Source organism: Sminthopsis crassicaudata, chromosome 2, assembly GCF_048593235.1.
Source record: "Sminthopsis crassicaudata isolate SCR6 chromosome 2, ASM4859323v1, whole genome shotgun sequence".
Lineage (NCBI taxonomy): Eukaryota > Metazoa > Chordata > Mammalia > Dasyuromorphia > Dasyuridae > Sminthopsis > Sminthopsis crassicaudata.
This window is the reverse complement of record NC_133618.1, coordinates 528431535-528448886: the sequence shown is the minus strand read 5'-3', so window position 1 is coordinate 528448886 and position 17352 is coordinate 528431535. Positions and strand designations below refer to the sequence as shown.

Here is a 17352-nt window from a genome sequence, read left to right as displayed (position 1 = left end):
TATATTTATTCATCAATAACTAATAACAAATTAATTATTTAATAACTAGCTATTAATCATTTCAAATTTCTCTCCTAAAGAATCCTGTGACATTATTGATTATTTAAAAGTACTATTAAAGTTATCAGTGATTTGAGCCTGAAGTGTGTATCCTGTTGAGCCTTTATGGTAATTGATCATTAGCAAAGAAATGATTACAATATCCATCGTTTTATAAGTCTTCTATCCTCTAATTTTATCTGTAATGCCAGAGAAACTGAGTCAAGATAGAGATTAGAAAGTATTTAATATTTTGAGAGGGAGAGATTTACTGAGACCAAATGGATCCATGGTTTGGTCCCAGGACTGAATGAGACTATTGTCTCCAAGAATCTAGCCAACAATGTGAGTTCTCAATGACCTATATATACATGGCTCAGACTAAGGGGGTATATATACTAAGGCAGGGGTGGAGTCAGGGTACTGAGAGGAGAACTTCACTGTGATAGGGTGGGTGAGCCTCCAGAGAGGGATGATATAATCAGGGGGAAGCACCCCGAACATGGGGAGAGGCACCTTGATAAGACAGTATCTGATAGCTTGGGATGGGGAGAGGCATTCTGATATTCTAAAACATAAGATCTTTTATCCTTATCAAATATTCTGATAAAGAGGTAGGGGAGGTTTTTGTAGGACTGAGCTTTGAAAAACAGAGAAACTGAGTCAGGAGTGGGTCAGTATAATTAGAGAAACTCAGAACTGTGGCATAACAATCCCCACAATAACACTGTAAAACATATTTGGCAAATATATATTTTGTTTTGTGAATGGGTAATGACACAGAAAAAAATGTGACTTTCTTCAAGTTATGTGATCAAGCCATTACTAAACCTCAGTCTCTACATGTCTAACTTTTAAAAGAACTATATGTGGAAATACTTAAAATAGTAAAAATTGGCTCTTAATGACTGAAAGCTTTAATTTAAACTTGTTTCAAATGTTCTAATTTCTTTTTTCCTTAAGAATTATTTGTCCTTAAGAATTAGAATTTTCTAGAAAAACATTAGAAGTCATCATTGTGATAGTAAACTTTATCATTATAAGGGAAAAAAATCAGTTAAATTGTGTGTAAACTTAAAAGTTGAAACTTTTCAATATTTGTTTTTTCTCTTCTAGGGGCATTACTGTAGTGTGCCTTAATTGTGATTTCCTAACTGATGTTTCTGGTGTAGATAATATGGCCACACATTTAAGTGAAAGTGATACTCACACATGCCAAATTATTAAAGAAAATAGTAAGTATTTGTATATTATATTTTAATGAATCACTTTAATTACCTACAACATTGACCCAGTTGTCATTTCTTTTAAATCTAAAATTTTTCTTCTAATTTCAGTGCCTGTTTCTGTCTCAAATTCTGAACAACTTCCAGAGTAAGTGACTTTATTTTAAGTACTAATGACGGTTAGCACTGCTGGATTTTTCAATTGCCATTGACAGAACCAAAAAAATATTAAAGAGTTTAGGGGTGTCTGTGTGTGCGCGCGCACATGTGTGTTTGTGTTTTATTTTTGGTTTTGTTTTTGTTTATTTAAGATACTTGTTGAAAGTGGTGGTCCTGCTTTGCGTGGGGCTCATGATCTGGTCTAAGACAAAATGGAATTCCTGAAATTCACAGCCCTAGGTGTTTTAATTCATTAGCATTTTTTGAATTATGGCCAACATTATTCAGTTCTTTCCAGCCCACAAATGATATTAGATACTTATATCTTTCTGTCAAGTTTTTAAACATTCATTTTTTTCTCTTATTGGCTTTATTCTGAAATAACTTGCTATTATAGTCTTTAAAACTTTGCTTAATATATGTCTTTTCTTTTACAGTATCTAATATGTTGACATCAAGTATGTTTTACATTAAATAATATAGTTGTTTGTCTTTTGGCTCTGTCTTGTCTTGTTTCTTAATTGATTTCTTATTTGTAAGTCTGAGTTTAAGGTCAGTTAACTCTCCTTTCTTTCCATTCTTTCTCTGTTATTTTGCTATTTTTCTTATTTTTCAGATGCAGAAGCAGCCCAGAGATTTCAAAAAATGTCCAGGGTATATCTGGACAGTGTCCCCCTCCGATGGACACAACTGGTGCCTCTTCTCCCTTACCAAGGATCGTGAATAGTCTGACTGTGGAACCTGCTCCAGGTTGTCGCCTCAAGCAATCAGATCTTGGGGAGAGTGCCTTGCTACATGGCTGGCCTCCCGTAAGTCTGATGCTGATGTGGCCTAGAAGGCCACAAGGCACACCAAGTTGAGCATAGTTCCCACTGGGGGCTGTGGCTCTTCTTTTTAATCTTTGGTCCAGTTCTAGCCAGTAAGCCCATCAGCCCATTGCTTCAACATCTTAGTTCTAATGCAGTTTTAAGTTTGAAGCTTGTTCATTTTGGCTGCAGTGCTTTAAATTACATTCTTACATTCATTTTCCAAATGTAAAGTTCAGACTTCTGAAACTAAGTTCAAATTCATGGTGTAGACAAGCTGCAATTTTCTTGCCCATGACCATTATGTCACAATTGCATTTCGGACCAGCACTATTTTTAATCTCATTTATAATTTGCTATTCATTGTCACTTCTATTATATTTTTTTGCCAGTACTAATTTTTAAACTTTCATTGAGTAGGTAAAATTTATGTTGTTTTCCTCCATGTTTGTTTGTGTTCATATTTCTTTGTTTTTTTCTCATAACTTTTTGCTACATTTTATAAAATTTCTTATATTTAAAATTGTCACCAAGTTTAACACAACTGCTTGTTTCACAACTTTTAATTTTGAATATTGACTAAAATGTTATGTGAAGGCATAAAGCATTTTGATAGGATCATCTAGACAAATCATCATTAGTACTGATTAAATCATTTTACAGTGGTCAAAATGAAGACCTTTGTCTTTCAAAACATATTAACAAAGAATACCACAATTTAAAACTATTTGAAATAAAAACTTTTAATCAAATTTCTATACATAAAACTTGTTTTCCCTTAAGAAAAAAAGTTCCTGAATTCCAAGCCTAATTTAGCCAGTAACTTAAATTCTTTAGGAAAAGCTGTCAAAGATTATATTTTAGGGACCTCTGATTTTATATATATATATATATATATATATATATATAGTATCCCCAGTTATTGTGTATTTTGGTTTTTGTCGGAGGCAAGATTGGAAATTAGTTTGATAAGTTTATTTTTAGACATAACTAATATATATATATATATATATATATTTATTAATTTTCTTTTATTTAGGAACAGTATGTTCAATTCAAAAATAGCATTTACTACATAAGCATTTTTTTATAAAATAAAAACCTACAAAACTGCAGTCTGTGACAATCAGTATCTATATCAGAGATCTTAAAACCAGAGCTCCTATTTTTAAGATGTAATTTAAATAAGTATGCTTTTTATGATGATATTATGATATGTCTACATATCCCAGTTAAAATTCTTATAATTACTATGGCCTTTTAAAATTTGAATAACTATCATCATTTTTATTATTATTATATGCTTTATTTACTTGAAAAGAGGGATAATAGATGGGTTTGGAAGCTTTTGTTATACAACTCAAGAGTTATCTAGTAGAAGTCTTTACTATCTTAATTTCTTGACAACTCACAACTCATACAATTCTTCACAGTGATAAAATATCAAATGTTTGTTTTCTCATTTGATTTTCACAACCCTTCAAATAAAGTATCAAATGTTTGTTTTCTTATTTGATTTTCACAACCCTTCAAAATAGTTTAGTTCCAGAATTCTTATCATTTTTATGGATGAGAAAAGCTCAGGTTATCCAAACAGTAACTATTAGCTACAACTTGAAACCAGATCTTACTTTGTCAGTTCAGTATTCTTTCTATAAACATTTAGCTTCTTTATACTCTGTAAGTGAAAGTAATAAAAACACTTGGCAACGATATAATTTGATGAAATATTTAAGAAGAATAGCATTATGTTTTAAATTCTTTATATAACTTTTTGAAAAATATAACTTTTTGATCTATTTGTTTATAATATTCCAATTAGTTAATATACAGATTATTGATTTTTTAAAAACATAATATAACCAAATACTACGCTTCTACAAATATAAAGCTACAATGATAAATTAAAATACTGTGTTATGGGTTACATTTTGCCTTTTATAACTTTTATCAGACTCATATCTATGGCCAAAGTGGAATAGACACCTCAGTGGTTTATTGGATAGATCATTTGGACCAGGAATCCAATTTTATTCTTAAACACTTAATAGTTGTGTGACCCTAAGTAAGTCACTTAACTAGGTCCAACTCAATTTGCTCAGCTGTAAAATTGAGGATAATAACAGCACTTACCTCCCAGAACTGTTGTGAAAATAAGATATTTATAAAGTGCTAGATATTATTAGTTTAAAGTAGATAATCATTGGCTCAGAAAATAATTTTTCTGTTTAGAAGTCTATTTTTGTGTAGTTATAGTAAAAAAAAAAATAAATTTATTTTTTGAAGTTCAAAGTAAATTATTTCTATGAAAGGAGTTACATTTCATTTACTTTTAACTGAGTATATATAAGTAGTTTTATACTTTTATTTTATAATATAAAATGTAAAATTATTTCATAAGCTTTTATTTTATGATCAAAAATTACATACCGTTTGATTCTTAAGATTATTTAAAAATATTTTTCCCTATCCATATCAATTATTTTAAATAATATAAAATATTTAAAACTGTGTTTGGTCACAATTTTCCATTTTAAATGATAAGGCTATGTTTTGAGATGCTACTTCTTGTTTTATTGATAAAACATTTCTAAGGAGTACAAATCCTGATTTAATCAAAATTGGTTGAGAGCCATTTGTTCTATTTAGTGTTGACATTTGTTTTATTCTAGTTAATTTTTCTCCACAGTTAATTGTAAGTTATCATAACACAATATATATTAATGCTTCAAAAGAAATATTATTTACATATTTTAGCATATTTGTTGTATTTATAAATTCAGGGTAAAATAATTAAAATAAATGCAAATGGTTTTGTATAGAACTAACAAATTTGTTATTAATATCTAGTAAAAAGGGAACAGCTAGCTGACATAGTAGATAGAGCACTGCATTAAATCCAAATCTATTCTCAGATAATTAAGAATTAGCTGTGTGACCCTGGGCAAGTCACTAATCTAAATTGTCTAGCCAAACCCTCCTGTACAAAAAATAATATCCAATTAAAATAACCATTAGTAAATATAATTTTTAAAATATAGCCATAGAGAGCAAATAATGATTATTGAATTAGTCTTTCTTTGTCAGCATCACTTCATTGACTACACAGTTATTATTTGTCAGTTAAGATGGATAGTATTTCTGTTTTAGATGAATAGTATCTCAAATATTAGTGAATTTAGTTTTCCTTATAAAATTGAAATCAATATCATTATGGCTTTTTTTTTTCCCCCTGAGGCTGGGGACTTGCCCAGGGTCACACAGCTAGGAAGTGTTAAGTGTCTGAGATCAGATTTGAACTCGGGTCCTCCTGAATTCAGGGCTGGTGCTCTATCCACTGCACCACCTAGCTGCCCCCATTATGGCTTATTTTTAAGAATATTATTCTACATAGCCATTAAGCTTTTTGAGATTATTAATCACTTAATGCTTAATTGCACTGAATTCAGATCAGATATGCTAAACATAGCTCCCAAGTTAAACAGATTGAAATTAATTTTTTTTTACATTGTCATCTGAGATAATTACTAGTTATTTCCAAAACAGGCCTTTGAAAAGTTTTGTATTGAAAGTGATGCCTTAGAAGATTTCATAGGAAATAAACTTTTCACCATTTCTGCATTAGTGTTCATAACAGAATTAAAGTTAGTGCTCCTGTAACTTTATAGCATTCAGAGTAACCTGTTTGTAATAATCTGACATAGCATTATTTTGGGTGGTTTAAAAAAGATTGTATCTTAAATTTTTTTTACTGGTAATTATATTTTAACCTTGTAATTGATTAAAGTGTTTATCCTTTAAAAAAAAACAAACAAAAAACCACTTTGCTTTTAAACTTGAGTGAAAATATTTTTTTAAATATCTAGCTGTATAATTTTTAAATGATAATGGCTCCACCAAACAATTTGATTTCTCATTTAGATAGCATTTGGCTGTTATGAAATAACAAATAACAGATTAATTATCTAACATGCTTATTGACTACTTAAAAGAAAATTTCCAAGTACTTATATAATTATAAATTCCTGAGGAAAGTTTCTTATCATTTGGGAGTCTTTTTTACATAAAAATCTGGATATGATTGGGTCTTTATGTTCTCTTTCTACTTTAAAATATTTACTGAAAATATATACAATAAAATTTTGCATATGTATAAATATATATTTACAGTAATTTTCTTTCAAGCATGAAAAACGTAGGAGTTAAATATTTTATTGCTTAAAAGATAGTAAAATCTCAAAAACTTATTTTACTTCTATTAGGTTAAAGAATGAAATAATCACTATGGAAAAAGAAGCTACACCTGAGGTAATATTTTGTTTTTCATCTTAAAGGTCATTAAAATAAAATATATTTAATAATTTTGAATGTAAGAACATTTTCATTTTAGCAGTTAGTAACATTTACCATAAAAATGTTAACTTAATTTTTTTTTCTATTAGTAGAACTTAGTTTTACTTTAAAATTTGAAAATAATTTTTTTATTTACATGTCAGAAAGTTTTAGTAACATATAATTTTTAGAAAGCCTTTATGTATTTCACATTGCCACTGTTTACTTAACTGAGCAAAGAGTGGTGATAAATTCTATGTACTTGAAAATCTGTAGACCACCATGAATTTATTTTCTGCCCAATCTTAATTTGCCAGATACCTTAACATTTTATGTTTTAATATAAATCTGTCTAAAAGTCTTATACTGAGAGGCAGCGTGGCATAATGGATGATATGCTGGACTTGGAATCAGGTATACCTGGATTCAAATCCTATTACTAGCTGTGTGACCCTGGGCAAGTCACTTAACCTCTCTAAGCCTCAGTTTCCTCATCTGTAAAATGGGGATAATTCTAAATTATTTCTATCACTCAAATAAGAGACATACAAATTGCTTGTATTTTGAAGAGGCACTATATAAATGTAAACTATCCTCATCCTTTCTGAGCAACAACTTAATAAACTTAAACTTTTCTTTTTAATCAGTCCTCATTCAACAACTCTCTGTTACACATGTAGCTGTAGTTGTAATTGTTATGGAGTAGCAGGAACCTTGATTACTACTCTGCTGTGGAACTAGCTTTTTTTTTTTTAAATAATACCTCATGATAACTTGCTTTTAAACCATTTGCCTCTTATAAAAGTCGCATGAACAATGTAATATATCAGTATAACAAAGTTGCCATTTTACAAATAATTGAATCAGGCTGAAATAGATTTCTATAAGTTTGTCAAAAATCATTATCATCATTATTAGGATCAGTGTCCAGGAGCATCTAAAACATTTATTATTTTTGTATCACTAATAAAAATGACTCACAGGTATTGTCAGCTTTTGCCTGTGCTTTTTTCCTTCATTTTTTGAGATATGAATTAGTAGTATTCCATAATATTTCAATAACTCAATGTTGAGGATAGTGGCTTCTTAGGTTTACAAACCAGAAGACAATACAACTTTTGTAGATAGGACATGTTACTCTGTAGTTTTTTTTATAGACAGAATTCCCAGAATGTATCATCTTTAACATCATAACAGGATTGAATATTTGGTGTCATCAGCATGATAGATCAGTGTTTAATTTGTTTTGTTTTTGAAATTTCTTCTGATATTACATTTCCTGTTCTATAACACATAATAGTTCATCATTTGTATCCTTGAGTAAAGATTTGCAGGCAGAAGATGGTAAAACAATCCAATAACCCTGCAGCCCCAGGGCAGACTATAATTGTCTAAAAATAAGGAATCCTTTACTACACTCCAGTAAGGTAATGATTCTTAAATGAACCTTTACTGAAGTTTTTTGAGGGTTTTGTGTGTTTTGTTTTTTGTTTTTTTTTCAAGGAAGCTACAGCCAGTCAAGATATTTATTGTTCATATGTAAGCACTAGAATAATGAAATTTTCTGGTTACTAAAGGTGTTTTGTTTGTTTGTTTTGGCCAGCCTGCAGCATTCACATAAATAAGAACAAGTTACTATTCTTCATAGTTCTTTCATAGTCTTACGACCTTGGGGGCAGTTAAGTTACCAGTATTTGCCAAGGTAGATAGACCCTGATGTAATTAGATGAATTTATGATCTCACTAATTTAGATTTAAATTCCCTCTAGTGATGCAGATTATAATCCTTCAATATCTGTCCATCCTGCACCATTATTCCTGAAAATCTAACATTGCAAAGACAAAGCTAAACTTTTTACTTTAGTTTTATAAAATTGGCCACAGGGATAGGTTCTCAAAAAAAATAATAATTTTCTAGAAAAAACTGACATCCTTTGGAGACTCATGAATGTTCAACATTTTTCACCAGCCAACACAAATTTTTAATTAAAATTTGATGCTATGGATGTTTAACACCAAAGCTACAAATTCATATTGCTTAGTCTTAGTCAACAATGAAACATTTTTGCCTTTTAAATTAGTATTTCACGAAATATAATGGCATTGATTTTGTCACTGAGTCACTACAAAATGTAATTCGAAACTCAATTGGTGATTTCCATCGTATTCATGACTCAAAAACAAACTAATTCTTAATATCAATTCTTGATATCACATAAGTTTAAAAAAAGTGCTGTTACAGCATTTTTCTGTGCTTGCCATTTTTAATTAATATCTTTATTATTCTCTCATAAATGTAGCATAACTTTTATATACAAATAGATTAGGATCTGATTTATAAAAAGGCTTTTAAAATTCAATTAGATCTTAGATTAGATTTTCTTATTTATATACTGCATTTTAGGACCTTGTCAATGTAGCGCAGGCTACCTGGGGCAGCATTTGTGGAATTAAAAAATTGACATATACTAATTCAGCAGATCATTCCAATATTCTCAGGGAACTCTGGATTCAAAGTCATCTTTTTTATTTCCTCAGCTTCACTTAGCATATAGAGCATTGTTTGAAAAAGATTTTAAAGAGTCAAAGCCATTATGTATGCTATTTGAAAGTATAGAACCTCATTGTAGTCTTTTAACAATTGTCAGTATTACTTTTAATAACTTTTAGTAGCTATTCTGTTAAAACTGCTTTTTCTAGACATTTTCTGCTTCCCTCAAGTTGCCAGTTTCCTGGCAACTCTCCTTATTATGAATTTATATTCTTTTACTTTTGCTTAACTCAGAATATTGAGACCTTCTGTTTTAACTGTGTTATCTTTTTAACTTTTCCCATTAATTTTATTATATTCCCATTTATTTGTCAAAGCTCTCTACCCTCCTTCCTATTTTAGAGGGGAAAAGCAACTTAGCTCCTTTTTGAGGATAATTCTATTTCTGTGGTAAGATTTTTGTCCCCTTCCAATTCTTCTATAACTCTTACAAGCTATTTCTTCTCTTGAATTTATATCTTCCTCCCCATTGGTTCCTTTCTTTTTCCCTAGAAACATACTCAGACTATTCTCCTATCTGAAAAAAAAAAAAAATCCTTTTCTTCATGCTATTGTCCTGTTTTTTCTCTCAATTCTTCATTTTTAAATTATTAGATTAATCAGTACTTAAGAAGTATTGTAGAAAAAGCCAAAGGGATACTCCAGGCTAAAATTCGTAATTTTTTAATGATGTTTTTAGTATAACTTTTACTAAGTTATTTGAATAGGATCCTGATAGCCCATTTAGCCTTTTAGCTTACTTGAGATTTATATATGCAGTCACTTACTACAATTTTTTTCAGTCCCCAACTCTACCATCATATGCAATGTGTTATTTTTAAGTTGCTATTCTCTCCAAAGGTCTGTTACCCTCATTAGTTCACTTTCTAGTCTTTTCTCTGGGTCCTATGCCATCCTTTTTCCTGTTACATTCTATCTCAATGCCTCCATTTAGATTCTCTGCCAGGATCAATTAATTGCTTTTATAATAGTATTCTCAAACTCCTTATCATACTATTCCTGGAAAAAATAAGAGAGTTTTCTATTTTTTAGCTCATAATCCAATTATAACAGTATTCCAAGTAAATCTTAAATTATAGCAGTTCTGTGATGTTAATCTGGTTTGTAACAATAAAGAATATTTTTGTCTGTGGTTCTTGGTTTTCCTTTCTTTTTCTTGAAATATTCTTCCCCCCCCCCCCCCCCCTGAGGCTGGGGTTAAGTGACTTGCCCAGGATCACACAGCTAGGAAGTATTAAGTGTCTGAGATAAGATTTGAACTCAGGTCCTCCTGAATTCAAGGCTGGTGCTTTATCCACTGCACCACCTAGCTGCCCCCTTTCTTGAAATTCTCGGTGAAGGACTATAGACAGAAACTTGAGCTTATCTTTCTTCGTTCATTATTTGGTGAAATGAAATGCTTTCACACCTTGTGGAAAGCATAGTCAAGTTGGCAGTTCAAGAAAAAAAATCTGAATATATTTAAAGTAATTTCTTAACAATATAGAGAAATTTTGACAATTTGTAAGGAAAATTATGTAAGGAAAATATTTAAAGAATCTAAACATTTTCCCCACTGACTATTAAAAGGTTTTTTGTATCATTTTACTGTTTTCATGGGCAAATAAAATAAGTTGTAAGGACATGTATAAAGTTTTCCCATTGTTAAATGTTACTGCAGATGCTTAAATGTTAAATATCAATTTCCTTTAATATAACAACATTTTTTCAGTGATAATAACTAAATTCTTTGGCTTATTATTTATAACCATGCAGTACCTCAGTTAGCTAGAGAGAGCAGACAGGAGAAAACCAAAAAAAAAAAAAAATCACACCCCAATTTCACCTCTCTATAACTCCCATTTCCCTGTAAGTCTGGTCAGTATGTTCTTGGTTTTCAATTTTCATGCCTTAAGAATTAAATAGTTCCAAATAGGTTCATATTAAAATCCATTTTTCATCCTATTATGATTTATAATCTATCAAGTCCATACTAAAACAGATTATACATTAAAGAAATATAAATCAAGCTAAAATGCAAAAGTAAAAAAGTTTGCCTTGGTCTAACCACCTTTGCTTCTGGAAACAAGGGTTGGGACCTAGATGTCATTCTTGACTCTTCACTCAAGTCCAGTTGTTTGTTCCTGCATATTATCTTTTGCCTTTTCCCCCCCTGGCATTTGGTGCAAGGCTACAACTTCACATCTAGACTATGGAAATATCCTTCTGGTTCCTCTTTTTCTTTTTTCAAGTCCCTCTCTTCTTCAGTCCATCAAATACTCTTGTCAGGTTGATCTTCCTGAGTCACAAATCTGACTAAGTCTCTTCCTTCTTTGCACACATTAACCGCTTTACCCCCACTTTTTTACTTAATTCCGTTGGCTTCCCTTTGCCAGAATTAAATATAAAATCCTCTCTTTGGTTTACTAAACCCTTAGTAAATTGTTCGCTTCTTACCTTTTCCATTCTTTGTATACCTTTTACTCATTCTCAGATCCAATGATACTAAGCCTTCATGCTTTTCTCACACAAGATACTTCCATCTCTTAACTCTGTGTGGTTTCACTGACTGCCCCCCCATGTTTACATCTCCTATCTCTCCTCATTTCTACTTCCTAACTGATCTCTTGAGAGAAATGTTTGTTTCTCTCTTAAATTTACATCAATTATTAAATTAGGACGACCAGGATTTTTTTCAGAAGCCTGTAGATTTTTCAGTCTCTGAAGGACATTGTTAATGGATAAGATTGCTCAAATCTTTAGGGCACACATGTCTCCTGATCCTGAGTGTGAGACCTCACTCACCTAGAGAATGTTACAAAGAATTTAATCTAATAATCTGAGTGAAATTTGGTCCATTGTGTTCTAGTCTGATAGATCTAAGCAATTGAAGTCATATCTATTAGACTCTTAGTAAAATACATGTCTCATTATAATATTTATTCTCTCTCATTACTTGTGAACAAATCAGTTGATTGCCATCCTCAGGAATACCCACTTTCCAAGGATATGTAAGTTTTTGAGTGGGTTCAATAAAGAGTCTGGCATTCAAGAGTGTCACTGGCTGCTTTTGTTAATTATTGTAAGTGTGATTAAAAAAAAAAAAACAAATAATAATGAAATTCTTGTTAGCATGATTAATTACCCAGAAACTACATATCTCAAACATTTTGTATATCACACTGGTTTCTTTCAAGTGTTAAATAAAGTCCCACCCTCTGTAAGAAGCCATTCCCATATTCCCTTGTTATTTCCAGTTTAATGCCTATATATTTTATTTCTACAAAGTTGTTTGTGTATTACCTTCTCCTAAACTGTTAAGTTTCTTGAAGCTTTCTTTTCTGCTTTCTTTTTATCCATGGGACTTAAGATTGTGCCTAGCACACAGTAGGTACTTGTTAAATGTTACCCAACTTTCTCATAAAACTTGATTTTCTCTTTTTGCAAGATAAAAATTTACCAAATTTGTGTAACCCTTCACAAATATTGTTTTATAACCCTCCAGAGGCATAGGGACCTTAAAGATCATTTATATAATGTGTTCATTTTGCAAATGAGTTGTGACTTGGAGAAATGGTTTTACCTAAGATTAGATGGCAAATTATTGAAATATTTAGATCCCACATTGCTTTCAGTATTTAGAAGTTGAAATTTATTGTCCTTACTGGCCAATCATGTGAAAATAAAGCAGATCAAATCTATATGATATAAAAATCATTTTTAGCTTATGAAATAGAACCTGTGAATCTTTAGCTTTATTGGAATTTCATGAAGGTTCCATTCTTTCCTGATCAGTAAAACTGATAACTTTATGCTCTTTCCTCTTAGACACTGAAATCAGACATTGAAACCTGATATTTCTAATTGCTGAATTCATGTCACTTCATGTGATTAAAATATACCTTCCTCAAATAATTGTGCCAAATAGACTGTATTTTTAAAATAACTGGTTCATGTAGCAGCACAGATTTAACTGGAAGGGACCTTAGGAATCATTGGATTCAACCTTTTCATTTTAGAAATTGAAGCCCAGAGAGGTATAGAGTACTTTGTCAAAAGCCACTAACCACATTTTGGGGGGAGGGGGAGAAATTCTTCTAAAAGAGCTAATAAAATGCTCACTTCTGTATTCATGGTATGTGGAAAGAGGGTTGTGGAACTCATTGTGATTATTATGTATAGTTAGCTTTTTTAAAAATGTAAATTCAGCAGGCTATTTTTAAAACAGTTGATTGAGAATCCCTCTATCCTCTTCTTTGGGAAGGAGTGGAATTCTTTCCTCATTTGCTCTCCCCCCCACCTCCTCCCACCCACTCTTAACTCCATCCTAGTGTCAAGGTCAGAAAATGTGTCTTCTGCTGTGACCCACATCTATCTATGCAAAGTGGGTAGCTGTCCTCTGCAATTGTAGTTGGTTATTGAATTGAATAGAGTTCTTTTAAGATATTATTGTATATGTTATTCTCCTTATGTACTGCATGGGTTTATACAAGCCTTCTAATACTTCTCTAAAGACATTTCTTTGCTGTTTTAGAAATACTGAATAAATCAGGGGCAGATAGAGCACTGGCCCTGAAATCAAAAAGACTGAAGTTCAAATGTGGCCTCAGATATTTAATACTTCCTACTTCTATTACCCTGGACAAGTCACTTAATGCCATGTTATCTCATAAAATAAAAACGGGGATAAAAATACTGAATCTTAAAAGATTTTTGAGAAATTATTTTTTCTAAGGGAATCAAGTACCTCATAAAAAAAAAAAATTTGAATGTATTTGTCACCCTGACACTATAAGTTTATTTTTTAATTATTGATACCTTTTGGTTTTTTTTATACTGCAATCATTTTCTTGAGTATTCCTCACCACTCATTCCCCGCTCCTTGCCATCACCCCCACCAAGTCCCTCAATTTATAACTTGTATGTAACAAAGAAAATTAAAGGAAAATTAAAGACATTAAGGAAAAGCACCTGACATGCTCCTCCTGGTTGCCACATTCTACACCTCACTTAAAATCAAAGGCAGGATATAGTATGTTGGAAAAATTGTTCAGCTGTGAATTAGATTAAATGGCTGGCCAGTCTTTCCTCTGAGCTTTTTTCCTTTTATACAGCTCCCTCTTTCTGTCAAAGAATTCAACATTCTTTTGATGTTCTAAGTATGTGACATTCGTGTAATACAATCTTTATTCTACCTAACTCCCATTTATCTAATTAGTTGCCTGATTTTCTTCATTTCTGCCTTTACAAGATCTCATACAGTTGACACTTTCTTTTCACTATCTGCCACCTTAGTTATATCTTCTTTACCTCTTGCCTAGATTATTTTGCAACACCCTCCTAATTGGTTTTCCTGCTTCAATGCTGTTCTCAATTCCAGTTTTAATTTCTATAGTACTTGCAAAAGTACTTTTCCTTGAGTATATATCTGATCATTTTACTCTCTGTCAATTCCAGTCTTTGCTTTGGATTTAAATACATCCTCCCTAACCCTATATTAATCTTTTAAGTTTTTCACAGAATAGCCCAAACCTATCTTTCCAGCCTTATTGGACATTATCTCTGCTCAACTAGCATTGTCTATCTTCCCCATACATAACACTCTATACCTTTGTAGTGCCCCGTGCCTGCAGTGTACTATTTCTCACTTCTATTTCATAGAATTCTTTTCTTCAGGATGAAACTCAAGTACCATTTTCTATTTGTAATCTTTTCCTGATCCTTCAAACTGCTTTTGGAATGATAGCTTTTAAATTTTTTTTACCTCATATTTCTTCCACACATATTTATTTATATTCTTAGGAATTGTTTCTAATATCACTTTGTATCACAAGTAGGCCCTTAGTAAATGCTTCTTCATTGGTTGATTTTGCTGTCTCAGCCAATATAGGTGTTTCAGATTTTACCTAAACACTAAGCTTGTAGAATTTTCTTTTGGACAATCTTATGGTTTTGGGTTGAGTTTTTTGTTTGTTGCTGTTGTTGGATTTTTGCTTTTAATATCTATCAAATTTCTTTTATGGGAGAGAATTACAAATTACATTGCCTAGAGCTTTTTACTTGATCAGGACAGAATTTCTGGCTACTTGTATCCTTGGGAATATAGATAGTCCCCATACTTTCCCTCCTTTCTTTTTTCTTTCTCTTAATGTTTAAGTAATTAAAAGTTTCTATTCTGATAGTTTCCATGATTATTCACTTTATGTTTCTTCAGTTTATTCATTGATGCTGACTGCTATACCAGATTTCTAGAGTTACTTCTTAGAAAAAATATGGTAAAGATTGACTATTCTGTTTGGGAGAAAGAACCCATTTTTTACTGGCCCTAGTAATTATCTAGTTATAGTACTGCACTATCAGAGCATTTGCTTATGAAAGCAGAATGTGAATCTCCTCAAGTTATTGGTTTAGTCAATAGAGTGAGCATTACACTTGACATTAGGAACCCTCGAGTTCAAATTTAGCTCCAGATACTTATTAACTGCACAGCCTCAATTTTTTCCTCTGTAAAATGGAGATAATAATAGCACCTACCTTCTAGAGTGGTTACAAGAATAAAATTAAATAGTATTTGTAAAGTGCTATATAAATACTACCTATTATTATGATAAGGTCTCAAGAGTGGTAAGAGGTGACATGGTGCTCTTTTGTTATCTCTGGATTCATAGAGGAACTTTTTTTTTTTTTATCTGCACCAGTGGTAGGATCAGAGAAGAGCAAATTTTGCTGGAATGTCGAGTTCAGGATAGGAAATAGTGTGTAGTAGGCCTGAAAGAATCAAGTGGACAAACCAAAAGAATTTTATTTTAGAGACATTTAGGGATTTTTTATTTTCCTTGTTCAGGGAAAACAGGGAGACTGTCAGCTCAAAGTCCAGTTTCCTCTTGAATTAGGTATACTGTCATTTCAGTGAAACTATGATTTCATTTGCTATTGTAGTCATTCATTCCTTACAGATAAAAATCCATTCATTTTCATATAGAATCAAAATTTTACTTCCCTCAGATCAGGGCCAACGGTCTCTTAACCTTTTTTTTCTCCTTTTAGTTTTCTTACTTTAATGTCCTTACAATGATTTGGTTCCATCACATTGCCTTTATACTGTCTGTAAAGTTTTTTCCTTTGTTACCTTTTTTGCTACTTTGTCTCAAAATTTTCTACCATATTCCTGTAATTTTTGACAAATGACTGTTTTCTAAACCATATGCATATGTTACTTTGACTTGTTTAGTTGTAGTGGTTAAGCTTTAGTGAAACTTCCTTAGAAAATGTTAGCCTGAATCTGTCTATTGACTTATTCAGTTTCCATTCCTTAGCATCAACAGTTTGTATAATTAGGGCAAGTTGGAATTTCCTTGATTGAGTACCAGCTCTTTATATTTTTATTCTTTTTATTTGGGATTCATTTTTATCCTCAGCTCCAACAGGGAACAGATTAAAAATGGCAATATTATTGATTTTTTTTTTTTAATTACTTTGGTTCCCACTGCTTCTTGATTGACTTCTGCTTTATTAGTATATAATCATCCCATTATTATTTTTAAAAAATCAAAACAACACCACCCTTAAGTTATCAGAGTTTCCAGCTGTTACTTTTAATTCTCTACCCCAGTCACATCTAAATAATCTGATGGAAAATAAGGCCTTTTATCTTTGCCTTCAAAAAGTTTTTTTTTTTTTTTTTTTTTCTTTGAGAGACATCTTTTTCTTAGGAGCTCTCTCAGAATTGTGTTTCTTCACAAGTATTGTGGGGCTGCTTTTCTCTTTCCTGGGAGTCACTAATCAAAGCATGCTTTAGGGTAAGAAAGTGGTTTAAGAGATGAAAAAACCTGGAAAATGAGTTAAGCCAGAAGAATAATGGAATTTTTCTTCTTCCTCATTCTCTGTAATAGGTGTCACATAAATTGATAAAATGTCTTTATGCTGGTCTTGCAGTTGCTAAAATATGGACACTACAGTATGAAATAACCAAGTGTGCCAAAAAATTGCATTTCACCAACTTTTTCATTTGCTTCCTGAAGTTGAGCCTGTGAACCATCCTTTTATTTAACTATATTTTCCTCTAGTTTCTTTTGACTCATTTTCTTGTGGTTTCCTTAGTCAATTATCAAAGTTTCTACTTTTAGAGTATAGTCAGTTAAATGAATATTCAGGGGTTGCTTTAAAACTGTGATAAACACGTTCCTTGCTCTATTTTTGGCACTGTGCCATAATCATTATTGAAACTAAGTGCCATTTTCATTATTTTGCGGATTGCTAT

At 31.4% G+C, this 17352-nt stretch overlaps 1 protein-coding gene across 8 annotated transcripts in view; it reads left to right on the top strand.

The window, feature by feature from the left end:
• ZNF280D (zinc finger protein 280D) overlaps positions 1–17352 on the top strand; it is a 128429-nt gene that overhangs the window by 70153 nt on the left and 40924 nt on the right. For 7 of the 8 annotated variants that reach the window (XR_012486936.1, XM_074294610.1, XM_074294607.1 and 4 more), the window contains 3 exons: positions 1156–1274; positions 1377–1413; positions 6493–6538. Coding sequence is in view for 7 of the 8 variants with exons in the window: in XM_074294610.1 (XP_074150711.1) it covers positions 1156–1274; positions 1377–1413; positions 6493–6538 (202 nt within the window). In the remaining variant the exon portion in view is untranslated. Of the gene's footprint in view, positions 1–1155; positions 1275–1376; positions 1414–2040; positions 2234–6492; positions 6539–17352 lie in introns of those variants that run through there. The other variant, XM_074294609.1, reaches the window with a different exon arrangement.